At 31.6% G+C, this 19,552-nt stretch overlaps 4 protein-coding genes across 4 annotated transcripts; 2 read left to right on the top strand and 2 right to left on the bottom strand.

Annotated features, from left to right (window-relative positions):
- Positions 1-4,486: 4,486 nt before the first annotated feature.
- Positions 4,487-8,295, top strand: LOAG_05728 (hypothetical protein; the record flags this gene model as incomplete). The annotated part of the gene is made up of 5 exons (XM_003141265.2): positions 4,487-4,778; positions 5,579-5,678; positions 6,912-7,065; positions 7,468-7,627; positions 8,098-8,295. The coding sequence occupies 5 exons, from the start codon at positions 4,487-4,489 to the stop codon at positions 8,211-8,213; spliced, it is 822 nt and encodes a 273-aa protein (XP_003141313.2). The 3' UTR covers positions 8,214-8,295.
- Positions 8,296-10,374: 2,079 nt separating this feature from the next.
- LOAG_05727 (hypothetical protein) lies at positions 10,375-11,388 on the top strand (the record flags this gene model as incomplete). The annotated part of the gene is made up of 2 exons (XM_003141264.1): positions 10,375-10,534; positions 11,237-11,388. 2 exons carry the CDS (start codon positions 10,375-10,377, stop codon positions 11,386-11,388), a joined length of 312 nt encoding a protein of 103 aa, XP_003141312.1.
- Positions 11,389-16,360: 4,972 nt separating this feature from the next.
- On the bottom strand, positions 16,361-16,975 carry LOAG_16585 (hypothetical protein; the record flags this gene model as incomplete). The annotated part of the gene is made up of 2 exons (XM_020449236.1): positions 16,361-16,597; positions 16,832-16,975. 2 exons carry the CDS (start codon positions 16,973-16,975, stop codon positions 16,361-16,363), a joined length of 381 nt encoding a protein of 126 aa, XP_020307251.1.
- A 305-nt stretch (positions 16,976-17,280) lies between these two features.
- Positions 17,281-18,916, bottom strand: LOAG_16584 (hypothetical protein; the record flags this gene model as incomplete). The annotated part of the gene is made up of 4 exons (XM_003141263.2): positions 17,281-17,463; positions 17,761-17,926; positions 18,307-18,385; positions 18,838-18,916. 4 exons carry the CDS (start codon positions 18,914-18,916, stop codon positions 17,281-17,283), a joined length of 507 nt encoding a protein of 168 aa, XP_003141311.2.
- Between the last annotated feature and the right edge of the window lie 636 nt (positions 18,917-19,552).

Raw genomic sequence — 19,552 nt, 5'->3', positions numbered from 1 at the left:
TTATGTCTAAAATTCAAGCTGGTCACCAGAATTAATCAGGCTAAACGATCCTGCAAACGATTTCTTTCTTGATCATCATTCATGAATAATAATAAAGAGTAACATTTTTGGGTAAAGTGGAATTCAAACATATGCGATATGAAATTTCAAATACATTCTAATTTATTTGAAACTCTCAATATGTCTCGAAGTGAGACAGAAGAATTTATTTTTCTGCAATGTGAACAAGCCAATAGAGGAAAAAAAGTGATATCAAAAAGGTGCATTTCATCCATTCCAAGATTCTATCGCTCGTTTTCCATTCATTACGACGACAAATGCCAAAGTATATATTCATCGATGAGGTTAAATAATGATTTTGAATTTGCTTTATTTATAAGATTAATTGCTTCCCATGTTACCACAAACCTCATTCAAGCCACAATAGAAACATATAATATCGATTTAGAACTAAGAGATATGTGTATCTCTTCAGATTAATCTACATTTTAAAATAGGTCTGTCTTTATAATATTTCATTTCTTTTTAAATTAATATCGATACCAAACTAATCACTTTTAAACTGCCACTAAACGATGAAATTACACCGTCAGTTATTTTTTCTAGCTTTAAGCGGAATGGGATTTGATACGTGCCAGAAAAATCTGTAACGGACATTGTTGTGAAAACGAAATTGTTAATGTGGAAAAACCAAAGAAAATTATAGTATGTTAAAACAATTAAGGTATTTGTTGTATAAAGTATTTCCTAGATAAATGATTTATCACATTATGCGAAAAAAAGGAACTGTATAAAATGTTTTCTCACACCTAGTGTAATCAGTTATCCAATCTTCAAATCGTCTAAAAAGGAAGTCGAGTTTTATTCGTTACGAAATAAGAAAACCAAATTTTTCACAACAGACCTATCCATGAAAGAAGTATTGCATTTTTCGTTTGCTGAAGCAAGTATTGGAACTTCTTCCGCATAATTTTCAATCATTCGAAGAGAATGAACGATTGTGGGAAGTGCGGTAAAATCTGTGATTATTTCCTGAAAAGGAAAACATCAAAGTGGGACTTACTTCTCAAAATTTCACTTCAACTACTTCATAATCATAGTGATTGTCCCTGTCGCCTCTTCGAACTTTTTGGAATTTAAATTATAATAGAAGTCTTCTTTTCTGTTTGCCTATCTGTCCAGCTTTCAATGTTTCATTTGCGACGATCATTAACTGACAAAGAAACATATTCCGGGTAGGTTTCTTTGTCAGTCTCAGAAATCACATTATTCGTGATATCATTATTGTTTTAAAAATCCGTCATCTTCTATTTATATGAGTAAATCAAGAACCAAGAGTAGGGAAAACGATAAAAAATTATGAATCGTACACCAGAAAAGATAATTTGATGAAAAACGGAACTCTAAATGTTGTGGAGTTCCTCTTTTACTGTTGCCTCTTGATTTACTCTTTTTTTTCTCTTATTGCTTTTTCATTTTAAATTTGTGATTGTCGAAGTAATTAATTTTCGAAGAATAGCATAAATGCTCAAAAAACGGAATAAATTTAATTAAATAGGATTAGAATTAAATAAAATTATAATTTATTCTAAGAAACTTATAGGACATGCGAACTTTCAAGCGCTGTTTGTAAAGGCCCGACGATGAAGTACAGGTCAGATGCCTTATCATTAGGCACAGCAGCTCTGTTCAACAAATTTTCAATAATATTTAGCAATTTCCAAGCGAGAATACTGAGATAAGATGCTAGAGAGGAAAGAAGCTCTTCTTTGATGCCTTTATTTTTACTCGTTGCTTAGATTGATTGAGAGTGAGACTTTCGTTGGACACTGCAGCATGATTTCAAGTGCAACAATTCTATCACAACACGATTTAGTCAACTAGTAAGTAAGTAAGTAAGTAAGTACTTCCATTAGTTTAGATTATGCAAATATTAAGCAAATGATTGTTTGTAAGATCTTCAGCATTCCGTAGTTTCCTTCAAATTTTAATCGCTAATTGATGAAATTTTGTCGTTGGGAGTAATAGGACTTCCACTATGAAAGACGTAATTTTGTATATTAGAATTGCAAGAGTAAAGTTTATCTCTGTGAACTTCTTCCTTCAGTTAAATTCTATTGGAAACACATTTTAAATAATGTTTCGCCTATTTTCGAAAGCTATCTGAAATATTTTCTGTTGGATATTAATTTTCTTATAGTATGATACGATATTCCTCATCATACACAATGTTCTTTATTAAAATTCATCGATCCTGTCGTTGTTGTTATTGTTATTGAAAGGTTCTTTTTTTTGAAGAACATCCATTTCTGTTGGAAGAAAAGATACTCCCAGCACCGAATGCTTTTTGATTTGAACTGTATCTATTCAACAAACAAGTGGTTCTTCGATAGAGACAATGGATGATAAGTAAAATAAATCACTTATTTGTAGAAACTGCTGTCTTATTGTTTTGATATAATTAAAGGTAATTTAATCATCACTGAATTTATAATTTTTATGGTCATTTATTTTGCTGTAGAAAATGGCAGGTAATTTCTTTTTTTGTAAAGTAGCAGTTTTGAATAATAATTCTACTTTTGTGGAAGTATTTTAATTGCATTAATAAATACCTAATCGCTGACAACATTTTCTGGACTTATATATTCTCAGCGCACTGTAAGAGAAAAAAAGAACGTGCTCTTCACATTGAAATAATTCAGATGAAAACGTCATTATCAATCAAGATCAGAAAATGAAATCAGACTTCTTTTTTTTCCAAACATTAATATGAAGTAAATCTTTTACAGCACTCCTAAAATTGGGTCAGTGACAGTTATTGTCTAATTTGATGCATTCATTTGCTATGAGCACAAAAGTCGTAATTTTATACATTTGCTTGTTTATTAATAAGTTTGTTTGTTTATTAATAAGTTTGTTTATTAATAAGTTTGTTTATTAATAAGTTGTTTATTGTTTATTAATATATTTGTTTGTTTATTGATAAACAAACTGTTTATTAATAAGTTCCATGGATTTAATTGTTATTGTGTTTAAGATGTTACATATCAATTAGCTTGAAACCTACCGATTATACACTTAATGAGATTTGCAAAGCTTTATTTCAACCAGCTATCCCGTATTTAAAACTGTCCCTTTTATTTAAAACTGTCAAAAAAGCATTATTTAGCAAGAAAACTATGAAGAAGGAGTATTATCAAAAATAATAAAATTATCAGGGGGAATCAAACTTAGCATTAAAACTTGCTAAAATTCAGAACTGTGATGTTAGATAAGGAACGAATTGAAATTTCTTTGCTAGTTGTAATTAGTTGACAGGAAAAATTTTTTTCTTCTCGAATTATTCATTTGTAAGCCAATTATATTTGCACAGATCCATTCAGAAATTTCATCTATACAATTTGAATTTTATTTATTTTACAATTTTTTCCGTATCGGCTAGCTTTCAAATATTTGTTAACAAAATTTTCAAGGTGTAAGCCAAATGAAGCTTAAGATAAATTTATTTCAGAGAAGGGTAAGGGAGAGAGAGAGTCAGGTTAACAAACTGAAATGAATTTATATTTTCTGGAGCAAACTGCGAAACACAAAAGTATTGGTATTTGATAGGACGAATTCTTTGTTTTTAAAAACTCTTCAAAAAACAAAACCTCTCTTCACTACTTTTGATTCTCTTCAACTTGCAGCCAAGTTGAAGCAAAAGGGCCAGAATTACAATTTATTCTTGTTGATAAAAGAAGAAAATGTGATTTCATTGGGATGATTGCGATGATCTTTCCCTCTGCATTCATGTATCGGGAAATGATGAATTTCCATCGATATGTGCACAAATAATGCAACAACGACAACAATACTTTGTGTTATCTTATTTATCTCTAAAGTGATGTTAATTGCAGCATTGTGTTATTGCTACTTTCTCAAAGTTACTTATAATACTTTTCTCTTTCCTGAAGATAATAAATGAAACATTTCATTAGAAATTGTAATTGCTGGAAACGATGTGATAAGTTGAAATTGTTTTTGCTTCTCACCAAATCTCATATTGAAACACTCCCTGTCCAAATTTTCATCTTAGAGGTACTCTTAGATGTATCTCTTTGCTTCTAGACTAATTTGAATGCAGTAATTATTGAGTTTCTTTAACTTATTTTTTAAACCGATTCCGAATAAAAGCAAACAAATTTCATTATTGATTCCAACTATTGTCATGCTTTCTATCAGGAGTGTTGCGTAGAGAAAAATTTCTTGTTGATTGATTGAGATGGCTTAAAGGATTACATAACTATCATAAGAATTACCGATCGTTAAAAAAGTTATCATGTCAAGATGGAATGTAAAATTGAAATGATATGGTTCCAGAGCAAACAAATAGATGTACTGTTTTGTTTTGCTTAGTAAGGGAGAAATTCTTTGTCTTTCTCATGAATATGATCGCTTGACGGAACTTTACTGTAACATTTGTGTCGTAACTTATGTCGTTTCAGTAATGATCTCAGTAGTGGGGATGACAATGGATCCTCCTCCACAGCAAGCGCAAACATCCACTTCTAATATCGAACGTCCCTTGCGATTACTTGTCAAAGATCGTCTATTCACAATTGAATCGACAATTATTGCCAAACTTTCGCCTATATTTGCTGGAATTATGGTCTGTCCAGACAGTAACTCATCTAATACAGCTGATAGTGATGACCAGCCTTTAAGAGAAATTGTAGACGAAAGCAGCGAAGATATCGCTACATTTTTAAATTGTTGTAACGATGCTAATCTTATAGATGGTAAGTTTTCTCATCAGTTTTCTCTTTTTCTGTCAAAATTTGAGTTATTTCTTTAAGAGAATTAGAAAACAGAAAATGTCAAAAGTTCAATCTCCCTCTTAGAAGCAGAAGCTAAATAAATGATTTTGCAAAGTCATCATTAAATGTCCATAAATAAATCATTGATCACGAAATCTCAAAGAGAAGTTTACTCTACTAAAATGATAAAATAATTTATTTTAACGATGAGAGAACGAAATCCAAATTTGTTGCCTTGAAAAAGAATTTTCAATCAAGAAGATGCGTCTAATAACAACATCTTTACAAAACTAATTTGAATTTTTTCGTTTTTACTTCAGCTTATACCTTTAATTATATTTCGAAAGCCCTTTCACTTAGTCTAACTTTTGTAATAATATCTTTAACGAGCATTTTCCATTGACTCAAATTTCCTTCTCAAGTTAAGGCCCTAAGATTTATTTTTGTTACAAAGTCAAAATGCATAGATATCATTTTCCCACATATCATTTCTATTTCCTCTCACTATTTCTTCTTCTCCGGTAAAACATCGGACGATATTTACATTCAATAACGATACCACTCGTCGTTTTCTGCAATCAGTGACAGTATCTGTTCTAACGACCTGATCTGATTTTAGCTTTGCAAATTGCCATTAACTCTAACACATGGGCTTCTTCTCTTCAAACATTTAGTTTTCTCACCAGAAGGACAAAAATTAGTGAGTAAAGTTAAACATACATTATTAAAAAAAGTTAACAACAGAGTCATTTGAGACAAATTTGGTCCGTGTGGTATTTTAGAAAGCAATTTTGCGACAGTTCTTCGCTTATCGAGGAAATATCAAGTAAGCTCGTTGATTGAAGCTTGTGAAGAATTCATTTCCAGTAAATGCAATTTGGAGTAAGTTTCAATGATTGACTTCAATTTTTACATTCCCATCCCTCTTATGAAAAAATTTATTTAGTGAACACAATGTATTTGTAGCAGTACTGAACTGAAGCAGTACTTCCTGTACTGTAGCTAGTTTTTTTTTTTTCGTAGCATTACTTTCTGTACTGAGCACCTAGAACTAATATTCCATATAAATAGCTGATAAATGCTTAATTGTCGGGAATCTCAGAAAATAAAAGTAAAAGTTAAATTTTGGCTTGCCAGTTTTTCTGGGAATATGTTGGTTGTGCAGCAGGTTAATTCTGTTTTACTGATTATGTTGTAATGATCCAAACTAAAGTTCAACAAGTCAAGAGAGAGACAGAAGTATTAAAAGTAAGTATGAAAAAGCATCTTTCATCGATCATTGAATTTCAATTCCGTAACCGAGATATATGACAGTTTCCTTCAGAAGTAAATAAAAGTGGTGTTAAGATAAACAATCGTAGTTCTTTTCGTCACACAAGACTTCATATTATTAAACCTGCCATTATTTCCCAATGATATCTGTTTAAGTCATAAAATAAAAAGAATAAAAGAGTTAAAATCAAAAAAAAATAGCTAATCATAGTATCTACTTTAATTACATAGCTTTATAATGATTTTAATGACGTTAAATCGAAGTCTAAATTGAATTAGCTATTTTTTTTAGAAAAAAAACTATTGCATTTTTCCGTGAAATTTTCAGCCAAAGTAATCATTTATTATATTATGTTTCAAAAATCAGCAATAAATTGTCATTAGGTGAGTATATTCGTAGCATACCCTTTTTTAACCCTCATCGTTTCTTCATTTTAACTCATTTGTTTTTTGAAAATGACGAATAATTAAATTTTTTGAGCTCTTTTAAGATAGGAATAGTTTTGGAGAAAAAACTTAGTCTGGGAAAATAAGAAATTTCAGTTTCAATGTCGTATCGCATCCATAGACAGCTTTCGATTACTATTCCATGAAAAGTGATGAATGATACTAAGGACTCCATTTTTTTCTTAGTTATCACTTTTTATCATTTTCTATTCTATTTGGCATTATTCCTTAGTTTATATTGGATAATAGACGAAAATTTACCTTTCGTATTGATAGCGAAGCAGAGACTATGCCAAAGCAATTAAGTCCCATTGATGGAAGGTTAATTACACCTGGTTCTGTTGCTAATTTGATGAAAACGTGAAACGATTTGAAAGAAGTAAACAATACTTTTAGTGCATTAAAACCAGATCAAGTGGTAACATTATTGATTGTAAGCAATGAATATCATCTGTGTAAAGAAGTAATGGTCAAACTGATCACCCGGATCGCTTCTGAAGCCAAAAATGATTTAGCGCGTTTAAAGCTAAGCAGATTACTACCACCTCAAGTTAGTTATTCCTTCTTTTTCAATAATTTGACAATAATTATCAAAAGTTTTGAATCAAATCATTAAACGAATAATTGTTCAGCTCGCACTTCAGCCACTTAAGCAATTTTATGGCAGTCTTTTCAAGTTCTAAAATAAGTGAAATAAAAAAATTTTACCTTTTTTAATAAATTTCATCGTCCTTGATAATATTTCATTATCAACGACTGTTTTTACTGCAACCTTTTACCGAAGTATCTCATCATTTAAAGTTCCATTATGTAGACTCGCCCGAATATTTTCATATTTGAAAGTAAAAATTTATTTAGAATTACTTATATTTTTCCAAGAATTTTTCAGAAAACAGAAACCTAAAATTTAAAAAATTCTTTTAAAAAGTTCTTTTTTTCATTATTTTTGCAGTTACATGGTTCAATAGTAACAGCAAACTTAAATATTACCCAACTCAAAGAAATTGAGTCGATGAACGGTCATATGTTCAAGATGAACCGATCCGTAACGCTGTACAGACGGATGGCTTGTGAGATGTGTAAGAGAATTACGGATTCTGCATACTGTGGAGGTTAAATAATATTGAATATTTCTGTTTCCAGTAGTATTCATAATAATTAACTACAAATAATTTGCTTCCCTACTTAGCAAAGGAATCATTCATACATTAATTATTCAATTAATGGCTCATTTGCAGTTAATTCTTTTCAAATTTACAATTCCGTCTTGAGTTGATCTTGACTAGGTTTTTTCTGAAAATTAGTTACTCGCTTCTGAAGTGAAATTCTTTAATTTCTTTTTTTTCACCAAATAGTCACGGAATAGAAGGTATGTATGATCGACAATTGTACTGCAATTTGCTTCAAAGCTTTTCAAGCCTAAGCTTTGGTTTTCGCCTTTTCTTTAAGAACAAAACTTCTTGCGAAATTTTACATCGGAAATCATTAGCGAAAGTTTGCATTGATGAACTGCAATAAAATAGTGAATTGAGTTGAAAAATCTAACCGGATTCGAATGAAAATTATGAATTTCTTCTTGCAGGTTGCAAGAAAGCATTTTGCAAAAATCACTGGACCCGGAATAGGTGCGCAAGCAATTACGGACAGCATATGATAGATGAACTGCGACAAAATTTGGTTGAATTGGAATACGAATAGATGAAGCTTTATACTTTTTTCTTTTGTGAAATGAAATTCTTTGTACTGCTTATCTGTATTTATTCAATTTAAACATAGGGTGAAATTTGAACACTGATGAAATTATTCAGTTAGTGTTCCTGATTCCTAAACTATAAGATGCAGGAATGATTACCAAGATTAAAAATTTTTTAAATTCAAGGTCAATTTTTCCAATTTCTATTGTTTACTAATGCGCTTTTTGTTTCGTTTTTGCTTAACTTAGATTTATTGTGAATTGCATATCATTTAGCATTTCTCGCTTACTTTCAGGCTTTCAATTAAAATTCAAAATGAAATAATTTAGAAAAAGTATTCGCTAGAGCGACAACGCAAGCAAAAATTCGCATAAATTACTTGATTTCAGCTTTTGCGACTTTCTATTACAAAAATGGAAATTAAAAAATTAGAACAAGATTTACTGTCAGATTTTCAATGCCACAAGTCACTGTTTAGATTGGTATCTGTCATTTATTTAAACTTTTGTATTCACAGTATATACCCTTGTGAAAAATGTTGTCCCTATTTATACCTTAATTCATTTAAGGATTCGATCATTCTTGCTTTTGCAGATATTCCATTCGTTATCATTATTGAAATTGAAATTTTAGCTAAAGCAAATTAATTTACTTTCAATTTGTTGTTCTTCCCTTTAATTTAAAAAGGAACAAAAAGAAAATGAAGAGGAAATAGATTGAAATTAGTCATATTTTTCTACTCGCACGAAACATTCATTCCTAATTCATTGATTAACTGAAATGGTTTACTTTTCAATGGCAGTCAATGGCCGCCAATGTCATTTTTGAGGTTTAATGGAGAATATCGATAAATAAAACTGATTTCATTAAAAAAAATTGGTGTGTTGCGAGGAGCTGATAATGAAACATAGACTCTCTCGATCTCTTTTCTTATAATAACAGACTAATTTCTGAGGAAAAAGATATAATCTTAACTTTCTGATCTGATGACCTGATCTTAATTTCCAACTCTTATGCTGCTTATTACAAATTATCACCTCTCAAATTATCATCCTTTTCACTACACATCATTTTATTTCTCGATTTTCGCGACATTTCCTTTCAATCAAACATTGCAATATTTCCGTCTGCTACAATCTCTCTCCCTTTCTTTCTCTCTCTTTGGTTTTTCCCGCTTTCATATGTCAAATCGCGGAACGGATGAAATTTCCGTTGCCAATAATTGTGTTAAAATTCGACGATGTAGTCGAAGATGCTGCGAGAATTGTCACTTGACCTCATTTTGCACCTCTATCATCCATCGAACCAATGCTATTCCCGCAATGTCGCGAAGGAATATTTTATCATGTCCAATTGGTTTGATATTTTTTGAAATTAATTGAATTCTCTGAAAGCTGTCTTTCATGAGAAATAAGTGATTGTATTCGTTTATATAATATGATTTATATGCTTATGTACCATGATTGGACTGGGCTGCAATGTCAATCCACCTAGATTAATCCTTACATCAAATCTTGTCATTAAAATTACTTGTCATTAAAAACAGGATGGTTGATCAAGCAGTTTGATGTGACTTTAAACGCACGCAAAAGATAATCTCACATTTCTTACATGAATTTGAGCCAGGATGACCTCTTAACAAGCTACAGAAATTTTAAACAAGGATTTAAAAGTTTTAGGGTCACTTGTTATTTTTCTCTTCTTCTCAAAGTTATCTTTATCTCAACCTCCCTTGGATCTTCTATATATTTCTGCTATAAAAAATGATTCAACCCTGAATAATTCTTTCATATGGTGGGAAAAAGGCCAGAATATAACAGCCAATTTGATTGATTGATCACTTTTCTATTGATTTTGTTTTTCCTTTCCTCCCTAATTTTTTTTTGATCCGTCAACTAAAATTTGAAATCGAAATTGAAATTCCATTCTTTGTCTTTCGTTTCTCTCTAATCACTTACCTATAAAATTCCAGCAAGATTTAAACTTTGCGGCATCATTTGTAAATCTTTGAATTAATGGATACCAGAAATCACTTTGATATTAACTATAAGTTTTCCAGGTGGACAACATAGTCTCTACCTGTCTATTCTGGTCACGTTCATAATATTTTGGGCAAATTTTACGTATATTTAATTCTCTGGAAATACTTGAATTATTAAGATAATATGCAAAACGATCAGTACAATCGACGTAATTTATCATTATCACGATGGATCCGAAATTGGCTTAAGATTTCAACAGTGATCTGTGCCTTGGATGTTGTTTATACCATGCTTCGTCCATATACCTTACGGGGCAATACACTGGGAATTTTCTATGAATTATGTTAGTTTCTTCTCTATTTACACGTATATACAATTTATAAAACAGAAGAACCGACTAGTCTCTTCTGAACAAATTAGAGATTGAAAATGAATTTCTGAAAACTCACTGCAATATATACATTCCATAAAATAATCAATATGTAAAACAACCGCCTTACGTATATATCTGAAAGAAGGTGGTTTGAATATCGATTGATCTCGTGATTCAAGTCCTTCTGGAAGGTTATATTTTTCTATGAAACAACATTGCTGATACTTAAATCTTTAATTCCATTTTTACTCGGATAAATTGACCATGATGTCTACAATTTATTGATTCTATGAGAAAATTAGGAAATTGGAAATTTCGTTGAACTTTCCGCTTTTTGCACTGTCATGACGATGAAATAGGGCGGTGTGGTGGTTGAGTTGAACTTAAAAAACTATGAGAAAGGGTAATGCCTCCTCCTGAAGCTTCACTTTTCTAATTACAAGTGTTGAAATCGAAACCGAAAAGATGTTGGAGAGAGATACAGGAATGCATCTGCGCTATGCAGAAATTTTGTCTTACATCGAACATTAATAGGGATGGTTCCACTGGTGCCCATTATCCAGCATGATAATTTAAAAAATTATCATGCTGGATGAATATAAATAGGAAATTGATGTAAAATGAGAAAAAAAGTTATGAAATTATAATTTTAAATTTAATTTGTCACTGCAGGGAATATCTATAGTGACGTTGATCTGAGATATGCTACAACCAATGATATTGTTACAATGGCTACTGGACGCCTAATGATTATCGAGATAATCTTGAATATTGTTGCACTTTGTCTGGTAAGCCTTACTTACTTAGAAGTTGAGCTGTTTTAGATATAATGTCAGATTCCTTACAAAACATGCTAAAAATCTTCAGCTAGTCTGATCAAACCACTCAATGGTTGGCTCCTGAGGTAACATAATGAGTAATCAGTTCTTTCCAACCGAACATTCCAAGATGACCTATTGGCTTGAGCCAAGTTTAACAAAAGTAGGAAGCAAAATTATTGAAATCAACTGAATAACAATAATCTTTATTTAAATTCTCCTTCATAAGTTGGAAAAATTTTGGAAAAATTATAAGCTTTAAATCACAGTTTTTTCATTCTCAATATTTTTCACTTTTATTTGTTTTTGTTGGATTTACATTTGCACGAAGTTCCAGAAAAATAGAAATGAATTCGGAAGAGTTTACTGATCTTTTTCTCATATCCAAATTAACATTTTAGCGAACACGGATGCTCACGATGAGCGAAATTGGAAGAATTTCGAATTTATTGAAAGTTTTTAATTTACTTTAAACAGACAAATTGTAGAACTTGATTTATCAAAAAACATCAACTTGTTTTACAATTCATCAATACACCTTATTCTATGAAACCATAATTTAATTACAGTAGAAATTTGCAGAAGACGAATTCAATGTCGTTAAAGTTCACCTTTATGATTTTGAATCTCTCTCTCTCTCTCTTATTGGCGACCTTTTTACTAATTCAGTTCTTAATCTTTAACGCTTTTATCGATAATTTTTATGATGGATGTTGTCCATGGTCCAGTCTGCGACGAGTCTTTCTAGAGGGCCTTTTTAGAAGATTATTTCCAGAAACACTTGGAAATACTACTTCTGGCCAGTTAGTACTTCTGGCCAGTTGAAGAACTCTTCATAACTAATTCTCAGAGTTAAAATTTCTGAGAAATTGCAAGTTGTAAAGTTCAAAAAATTGTTTCGAATACATATTTAATAAACAAAAGCAAATAAAATTCGAAATAAAGAAGTTTTATTTTTTAAATTCGAAATAAGGAAGTTTTATTTTCCAGTGTCGATATTATCCCCGTCATGCCAAGTTAACTGCTTTCCTGACAAGTGCATTCGTCTTCTGGAAAACTCTTCTTTATATGACAATGTTTGTCGCGCCACCAAAAGGTTTGTTTTCCTTTTTTTTTCCTTTTAACTTTTCGAGCTAACCAGGAGGACAATTCACATGCTTCTCTATCGTTATCTATTATTAATTGCACAAAATGAATTTTAAGCAACGAAGATGATTCACTGATTATTAGGTTTGAGAAAAGGTTCGAGCATGCTTTCAAACTTTTGCTTAAATTAAGGCTATCGAATCATGCATGCTACACGTATAACCCTGCAATACAAATATCAAAGAACAGAAAAAGAGATTATAACCATTTCAGATCCATATTTACAATTGTTTCCAAATATAATTTTAACAATTTAATTAATTGTTTTCACTTTATTTTTCACACTTCAAAGCAACCATCCAATTAATTTTAATCTCATCAATTAGCTATCTCAGAAATAAAATGATATTTTACAGAATTTTTGTCCCTTCATTTCCATTCCTTTCACAAAGCTGTCATTTCTTCGTTTCCTCAATCGACAAACATTTCTTGAAATCCCATTTATTTCCGGAGCAAATCCTCAGCACGTTCAAATAAATGGCTTTTTTTATATTATCTTCAATAAAGCGGGAGATAAATTTATGTAATATGATAGACTATACTCATTACATTTCGCAATTCAACATCTTTCCGATAACCAACGAAAAATGCATAAGTGATTTTATTTGGTGCAATATTTTGCATTATTTCATTTTCAATACTTAATCCTGAACTTCAAATTTTCGTACAAAGCTCATTTATAGCACTTTCGGAGCAAAAAAAAAATCAAATATAAAATTTTGAGCTAATTTAGAAAGGGGTTCTGCTTTATCACCCTACTGAATGGTCAGCCAGAGGAATGGAAGACAAATTGTTGTCAAACCATAACTGTCACTTGTTTATCACTTAATCTGTCACTGAACTCGCTGATAAAAGTTTTTTTGATTTCGTTCGATGAAAGTTCCAACGGCGATAATTTGAGAGGCAGCAATCCTTTTCTATGTTAAATTTCGATTACTATGGAAAAATTCCTACTCATAGATCAGTCACAGGATATATATCGATCGAGAAAAACTGCCAAAGATTTTATTGTATCACTCAAATTTTCACTTTCAGATTAAATCCTTTTTTATACTTAAGAGAGAGAGAGAAAAATACGTTTGTTAGTTAAAATCAAAAATTTTGATACATTCATTGTTCATTGATATCTTTTGGGGGAAATTTATATCTTTTAATGGATAGGCTGATTGAAATACTGAGATGATAGCTTAGCCATTCTGAGGAAGCTATCAAACCACTCAGGTTAATAACTGGACTCATTTATAGAAGTACCAAATAAATAAGAAATAATTTAAAATGTCACCACTTTTCATTCAACTTTCGCTGCAACCATTATGTGTTTGAGGTTGAATAGTTCTACTATCAAGAGTTTAGTTATTACCGAAGGAAGTTTGACATTAAAGGATTTTTAATCAGCAGCGAATGTATGTATTGGAGACTTATATCGCTGGAAATACTGACCGATAAAAGACTGATAAAAGTGTAAATAATTGAAAAGAAATGAAGTGGTCGAAATAAATCGAAAGATTCAAGAATTGAAAGTCAAAAAGAAATTTTGTTTAATAATAACAAATGACTTGAATTAACTCATCAAAGGAAGAGAAGGGTACCCGAAACTTTTGCTTTGTTTTGATAATTCTTGAAACGCAAATATCCCTCGCAGTAATCAATGTTGATTATCAAAGCTTATGTCAAGAATCCCCTCAGTTCTGCGACATAATCTTTAAAGGCCTGTGGCATCCGATACTTGGTTGAATAGTTAGGTTAAGCTAGAAAAAGTAGGTGAAACATAGAAATATGACCGACCGGTATGACGTGAGCAATATCACTCTGACATTAAAATTGGTCGGTAGGAAAAAATTTGAAAGGTCTCTTTCTATCTCTAAGTGAGTTAAAAACGAATTTTTGTCTTCTTAAGCCTTTCGATCATAAAAAGATTGGAAAAGCACTGAACAATCTGTTCCACATATTTGACTTGCAAATTTTAGTTCACCACGGTGCATTCTTCCCCATCCTCATCCATATTTCAGGATCAGTTAATTATTTGGCTGAATCAGCTGGCATATGGAAGCGAGTCTTCATTTTCTGGCTTCCGGATCTTGTGTGGTGCTTTTTTCCACTGGCTATCATGGTGCATTTATGGAGTGAATTGATTGATCCGAATACATAATTGTGAATGGATTCCTGAATCCGTTGATCGAATTCCGAATTTCAAAATGCCTTATTACAATGATGTGTCCTTGTTGTCTCATTTTACCCGTTAGCATTGCTTTGCTATTAACTTCGTAAAAGTGAATATCTGATGAATGAATATTTTCAAACTAATTATAAGGACTGATTGTTGATTGCCTATTAGCAAATTATTAATTATAGTTGAAATTGCCACTCTAACTAAGCTATGAAATGGTGAGGAATAGTCCTATTGCTGCACTTATTTGTTTCTTACTTTGTCCATTTATGGTTTTTATTTGGTTTACAACACATTTTCACGTTGTTACTAATACATTTTTTGCCTTGCAATGAAACATTCCTAATTAGTATTTTACAGCACAAGCCTGAGCGTGCATTCATCTTTTCCTGTCGTGCAATGCATGCAGCTCATTCCTTGCCATTCATTCTTCACCTATCTTTTATTTCTTCCCTACTTCATTCGTTCTTATTTACATTCATTTTTGTTATGTGTTTGTTACAGGATGAGGTTGTAGTCACTTTTGCTGGGATGAATGAGGATCTGATATTTTCTCTGTCCTCTACTTTAGACTTCTTTTAAAGGAATTTGGACTGTAAGGAAAACTGTAAGGATGTAAGAATTGCATATTCCAAATTGTTATTTAAAAAGTGGAATTTTAGACTGACAGTTTCTTCTTCATGATTGTTATTCATATTCATCATTGAATATGTCTCAGTGTCTCAAACTCATGTGTTAGATTCGACATATGACAGTATGCTAATTATAATTTTATCAAACTGATCTCCACACTTAATTTTTTAACTCCTCCACAATAAACTAAAATAAGTAGCAATGATGATTCAGGAAGCATCAGGAACATCAGGATAACTGTCCCAAGCATCAGTGCCCAAACATAAACTAATTGTAAGGATACATAAAAAGACTAATGTTTGTTTCTCCTCACTGATGATGAGATTTTTAATTTTTTTCCAATTTTAACTGACGCAAAGATGAAATAGTGAATTTAAATTAAAACTCATGGCGCAAAAATAAAAGGTTGACAAATTTCATGTTTAATATTTATCAGTTGCAAGATATCGCACTACTACAGTTACGATATTGGAACTTCCCAATTGAGATGAAGTTAAATAATAAATTTTTTCAAATTTATTCTCTTTGTCCACTTTTATTGGTTGATGCATTATGAAAAAAAGAAAAAAAAGAGCATAACGGTAGGTTATACGTTCCCGAGCTTTTCTGACGAAACCGCAAAATTGTGAAATCAAATGACCTTTGTAGTGAAGTTTGATAATACATACAAGAAGAGTAAGTAGTTGTTATGCATAAAGCCGAAAAGATTATATTTGTTATTCTGATTTATTGAAATACATTAGTGATTATTTGTTAGTGATATATCTAAAATGAACATTACTGGGAAGAGAAGTCGTTGTAAGGAAGAAATAAAAAATTTTTAGATAAAGACTGGTAAAAATGTTGATTTAAAAAAGGAAATTTAAAGCAAGTGAACTGAAACGGAAAACTGAACCGGATAAACAAGTGTCAGATTAAAAGATGAACGTTTATTAAACAGATTTTAAAACAATATTGAAAAGATTCATAGCAGAACGTAGAAGTAATGCGGACTCTGAGGTATTTCAGAGCATTTTCGAATCCGATTCTAGACTACAGGACCCCTTTCAAATTTACCACTCTCAACATTCCTTTCGGAACAAGACCACATTTGATAATGCGTTTATTGTAACAAAGTTGCTGAGTGAAAATGATAGTTAGAAGGAAACCTGTTAGAAGAATGAAGACTACAGTTTGCAAAAAAATCCCATTTCGTAGTACCTCGCATGATACGCGTGACACTTCGGGTGATCCTATTTGATTCTTCTCGTTTCGCTCGAAAATCACCAGCTGAAAACATTTCTTGAATTTTGATTATTGCGTCACCATTATGTTTTATGACATAAAATGAATAAGTTTAATTTTGCTGGATTGATCGAAGTTTTTGATTTTTTTTTGGAGCCATGTTAAACTGTGCTTCTACTCTGTACGATTTTACCCACCACCCAACCTTTAGTCACCCAACAAACAAGTTACTCATTAAGCCAATGAAATGAATTCAACTTAACATGAAAATTTCAAAACCTGATCAGTAATAACATCTAATGTGAAACGATTGGCATTGGTGGAATTCGCTTCAGTACGAAACTTCTGAGAAAGAGAAAGAGGATTCATTTTTAGTTCGGATTCACTCAAGAATCGTTTTCGTCTGTAATTCATACGTTCCATTTCTAATACTGTAGATAGTTCAACGGCATCACGAACATCTTGGCTATTACCGGGATCGGTATTGTCTACAACGGATGCAATAACTGACAAAAACTTTGAGAAGAAATAAGAACTCAGTAGTGTCTCTTCCAAAGTCGTTTTCTAAAAATCCCTTTGCTTTTTCCTTGTCAACTAAGTGAAAAATCTAAAAGTTCTGTGAGTCTTACTTCCAATGTGATTTCTAATATCAGCCTGGTCTAGAACTATTTGCCATTCATAGTACCAAAACAAATCATCTGTCAGTGAATAAAGTAAAATAATCTGATCTATAGGTTCGATGCAGCTGTGTTGCTTAGTACAATAGCCAAGATCATCTTATCCCATTCCATACCTTCCGATCCATTAGAATCTACTTCAGGAGATTTAGTCATCGAAGTTGATTTATCAGGAACTGCTTTAGAATGTTCAGTAGTCGAAGTCGAAGTTGAAACAATTTCGCAATTGGGTGGCTGAAAAGAAATAAAAATAAGTTTAATATTTATTCAATGATTGCCTCACAAAACTTTTATTTTGCATTTATGAATCATTCAGCAGCTGCATTTTTTGTGCAAATGACGATAGCACTGTCTTTTTTCCGAAATTAGATATAAATGTTTTCCTGAACAAAAGGTTACAATAAGTATTGTATTTGGAAAATTTGTATGCCACGTGACTGGAAAAGCAGTATCACTAAAATTAAGGTTAGAAGGATTGATAGTGACAAGAAAAATGCTAAAATCAGCTTTTTGAGAACTAAAATCAAATACCGAAATGCCTTCACAGCCATTTTGCGCTTTATTGCATGATGTCACTTTGCACTGAAAACGAATGGTAAGCTGATCGGCAAATTTGAACGCTGGCACCACCGAATGTGCTACCGTGAGATCATCATTATAAATCAATGGTTCCATTAATGTGTGGTCAATGACACAGCTGGAAATATTTTTAAGTAATTGAACATCATCACTGACCACATAGCCAGGGACTAATTTGACAAGTTATAACATTTCTGAAAATTTTTATAAAGAAAACATTCATAATTATGAGTACTATAGATAAAGCTGAAGTAGAAAAATATGCTTAAATGAATCTTTTTTTTCTGTGGACTATTTATTGACTAAATGTAAAAGTACGATTCATGAAGCTGTTAATAAGTAAGTTATTTTCATCTTAGCAAAAGCCAACATCAAAAAATTTTTCATATATGTTAACTTCCACTGAATAAGGAATAAAACATGTTGGTTAAATTTCAAAGTTCAAACATGGATCTGTAAGGCATGATTAGGCTCTTTTCCCGAATAAATCAATCTTACCCCTGATTATCAACAAATTGGAAACTGGCACCATCAGATTTATGAACGAAGCATGAATGAATAAGCATACCGTACTCTTCTGGAAATTATAACTTTCTCAATTTCCGAATGACGATAAAATTATAGCGTAAAAACTGTTTCTCCTGAATTTAATGGGAAAAAATTTTGACTGAATAAAATAGCATAAAGTGTTTTTGCAGAAGGTGGATTAAAAATGAATCCAAGTTCACCAATTGAACTCAGTTAAGTTGAGATTTGAAGTGCAAAAGAAAGGAATAAATTTAAAAAAAAGAAAATGAAATTTATAAAACCACTTGAACGAAAATGGAAACGAAACTAGATCTCTAGGTTTCATTAAACAAAAACAAAAACGAATAAATCCTAACGTTCATTTAATAAATCTTTTTGGAATAACAAATGTTGCTTAGATCAAATTTTTTCTTGTGGCAATTCGGCTAGACATCAGGAATAGTAAGAATAGCATCTCAGAAACAGTTTCGTGGTATGCGAGGTGCCAGTAATTTCACACACCTGATTCACAGCTCCATTTGTGGACTAGCTGATCGCCAACATTTGCGTATTTTATCGGTTCGCCGTCTACCGAATTCATCAGCACCTCGTAGGCACAATTACTTACGATTCCGCCTTCCAGTTCTGTCCTTGTTAAACCACTGATTAAAAATAAAAATTCAATTAGCACATTTGATTATAATCTGCTTTTATCTAAAATGAGCTAAACTGAATGGCAACAAACGGAAAGGGAACAATTCCAGTTTTGAAGAACAAGAGAATAAAGTTTCGCTGAACTTTCAAATTGATCAGCCTTGGTTCTATTCTGTTCTATTTTGCTGAACCTGACAATATTATCAGCAAGAGATCCTGCTGACACTTAGAATTTTGAGACCTTCCTGATCTATATTTACCCCTACTTGAAATTGCATTACCTGACTTCCATGTTAAAGTCGAAGCCGCTCTGATAGAAGCAGCTAGCACTATATGCACTATACGCTTGTGTTAGAAATAAATAGTGATGTTGAACGATGACAACTATGTGACAGCTGATACCTGATGGTTCTCTCTGCAATATACTGTACAAATTGCTTGTCTAATGCTGCTTTCTTGAAGATTACTTCATTTTAAGCTATTCAAAAGGCACTTAAGCGAAGATTTTAACTCCTTTGGAACTCATATTACTTTATTCTCAGTAGTCATATTTTAAATGTTCCGTCTAAATTGACTATTACCT

This window comes from Loa loa (genome assembly GCF_000183805.2).
Source record: "Loa loa unplaced genomic scaffold supercont3.9, whole genome shotgun sequence".
Classification (NCBI taxonomy): Eukaryota; Metazoa; Nematoda; class Chromadorea; order Rhabditida; family Onchocercidae; genus Loa; species Loa loa.
Note: the sequence above shows the minus strand (reverse complement) of the source record. Positions and strands in the feature narration are given on the sequence as shown.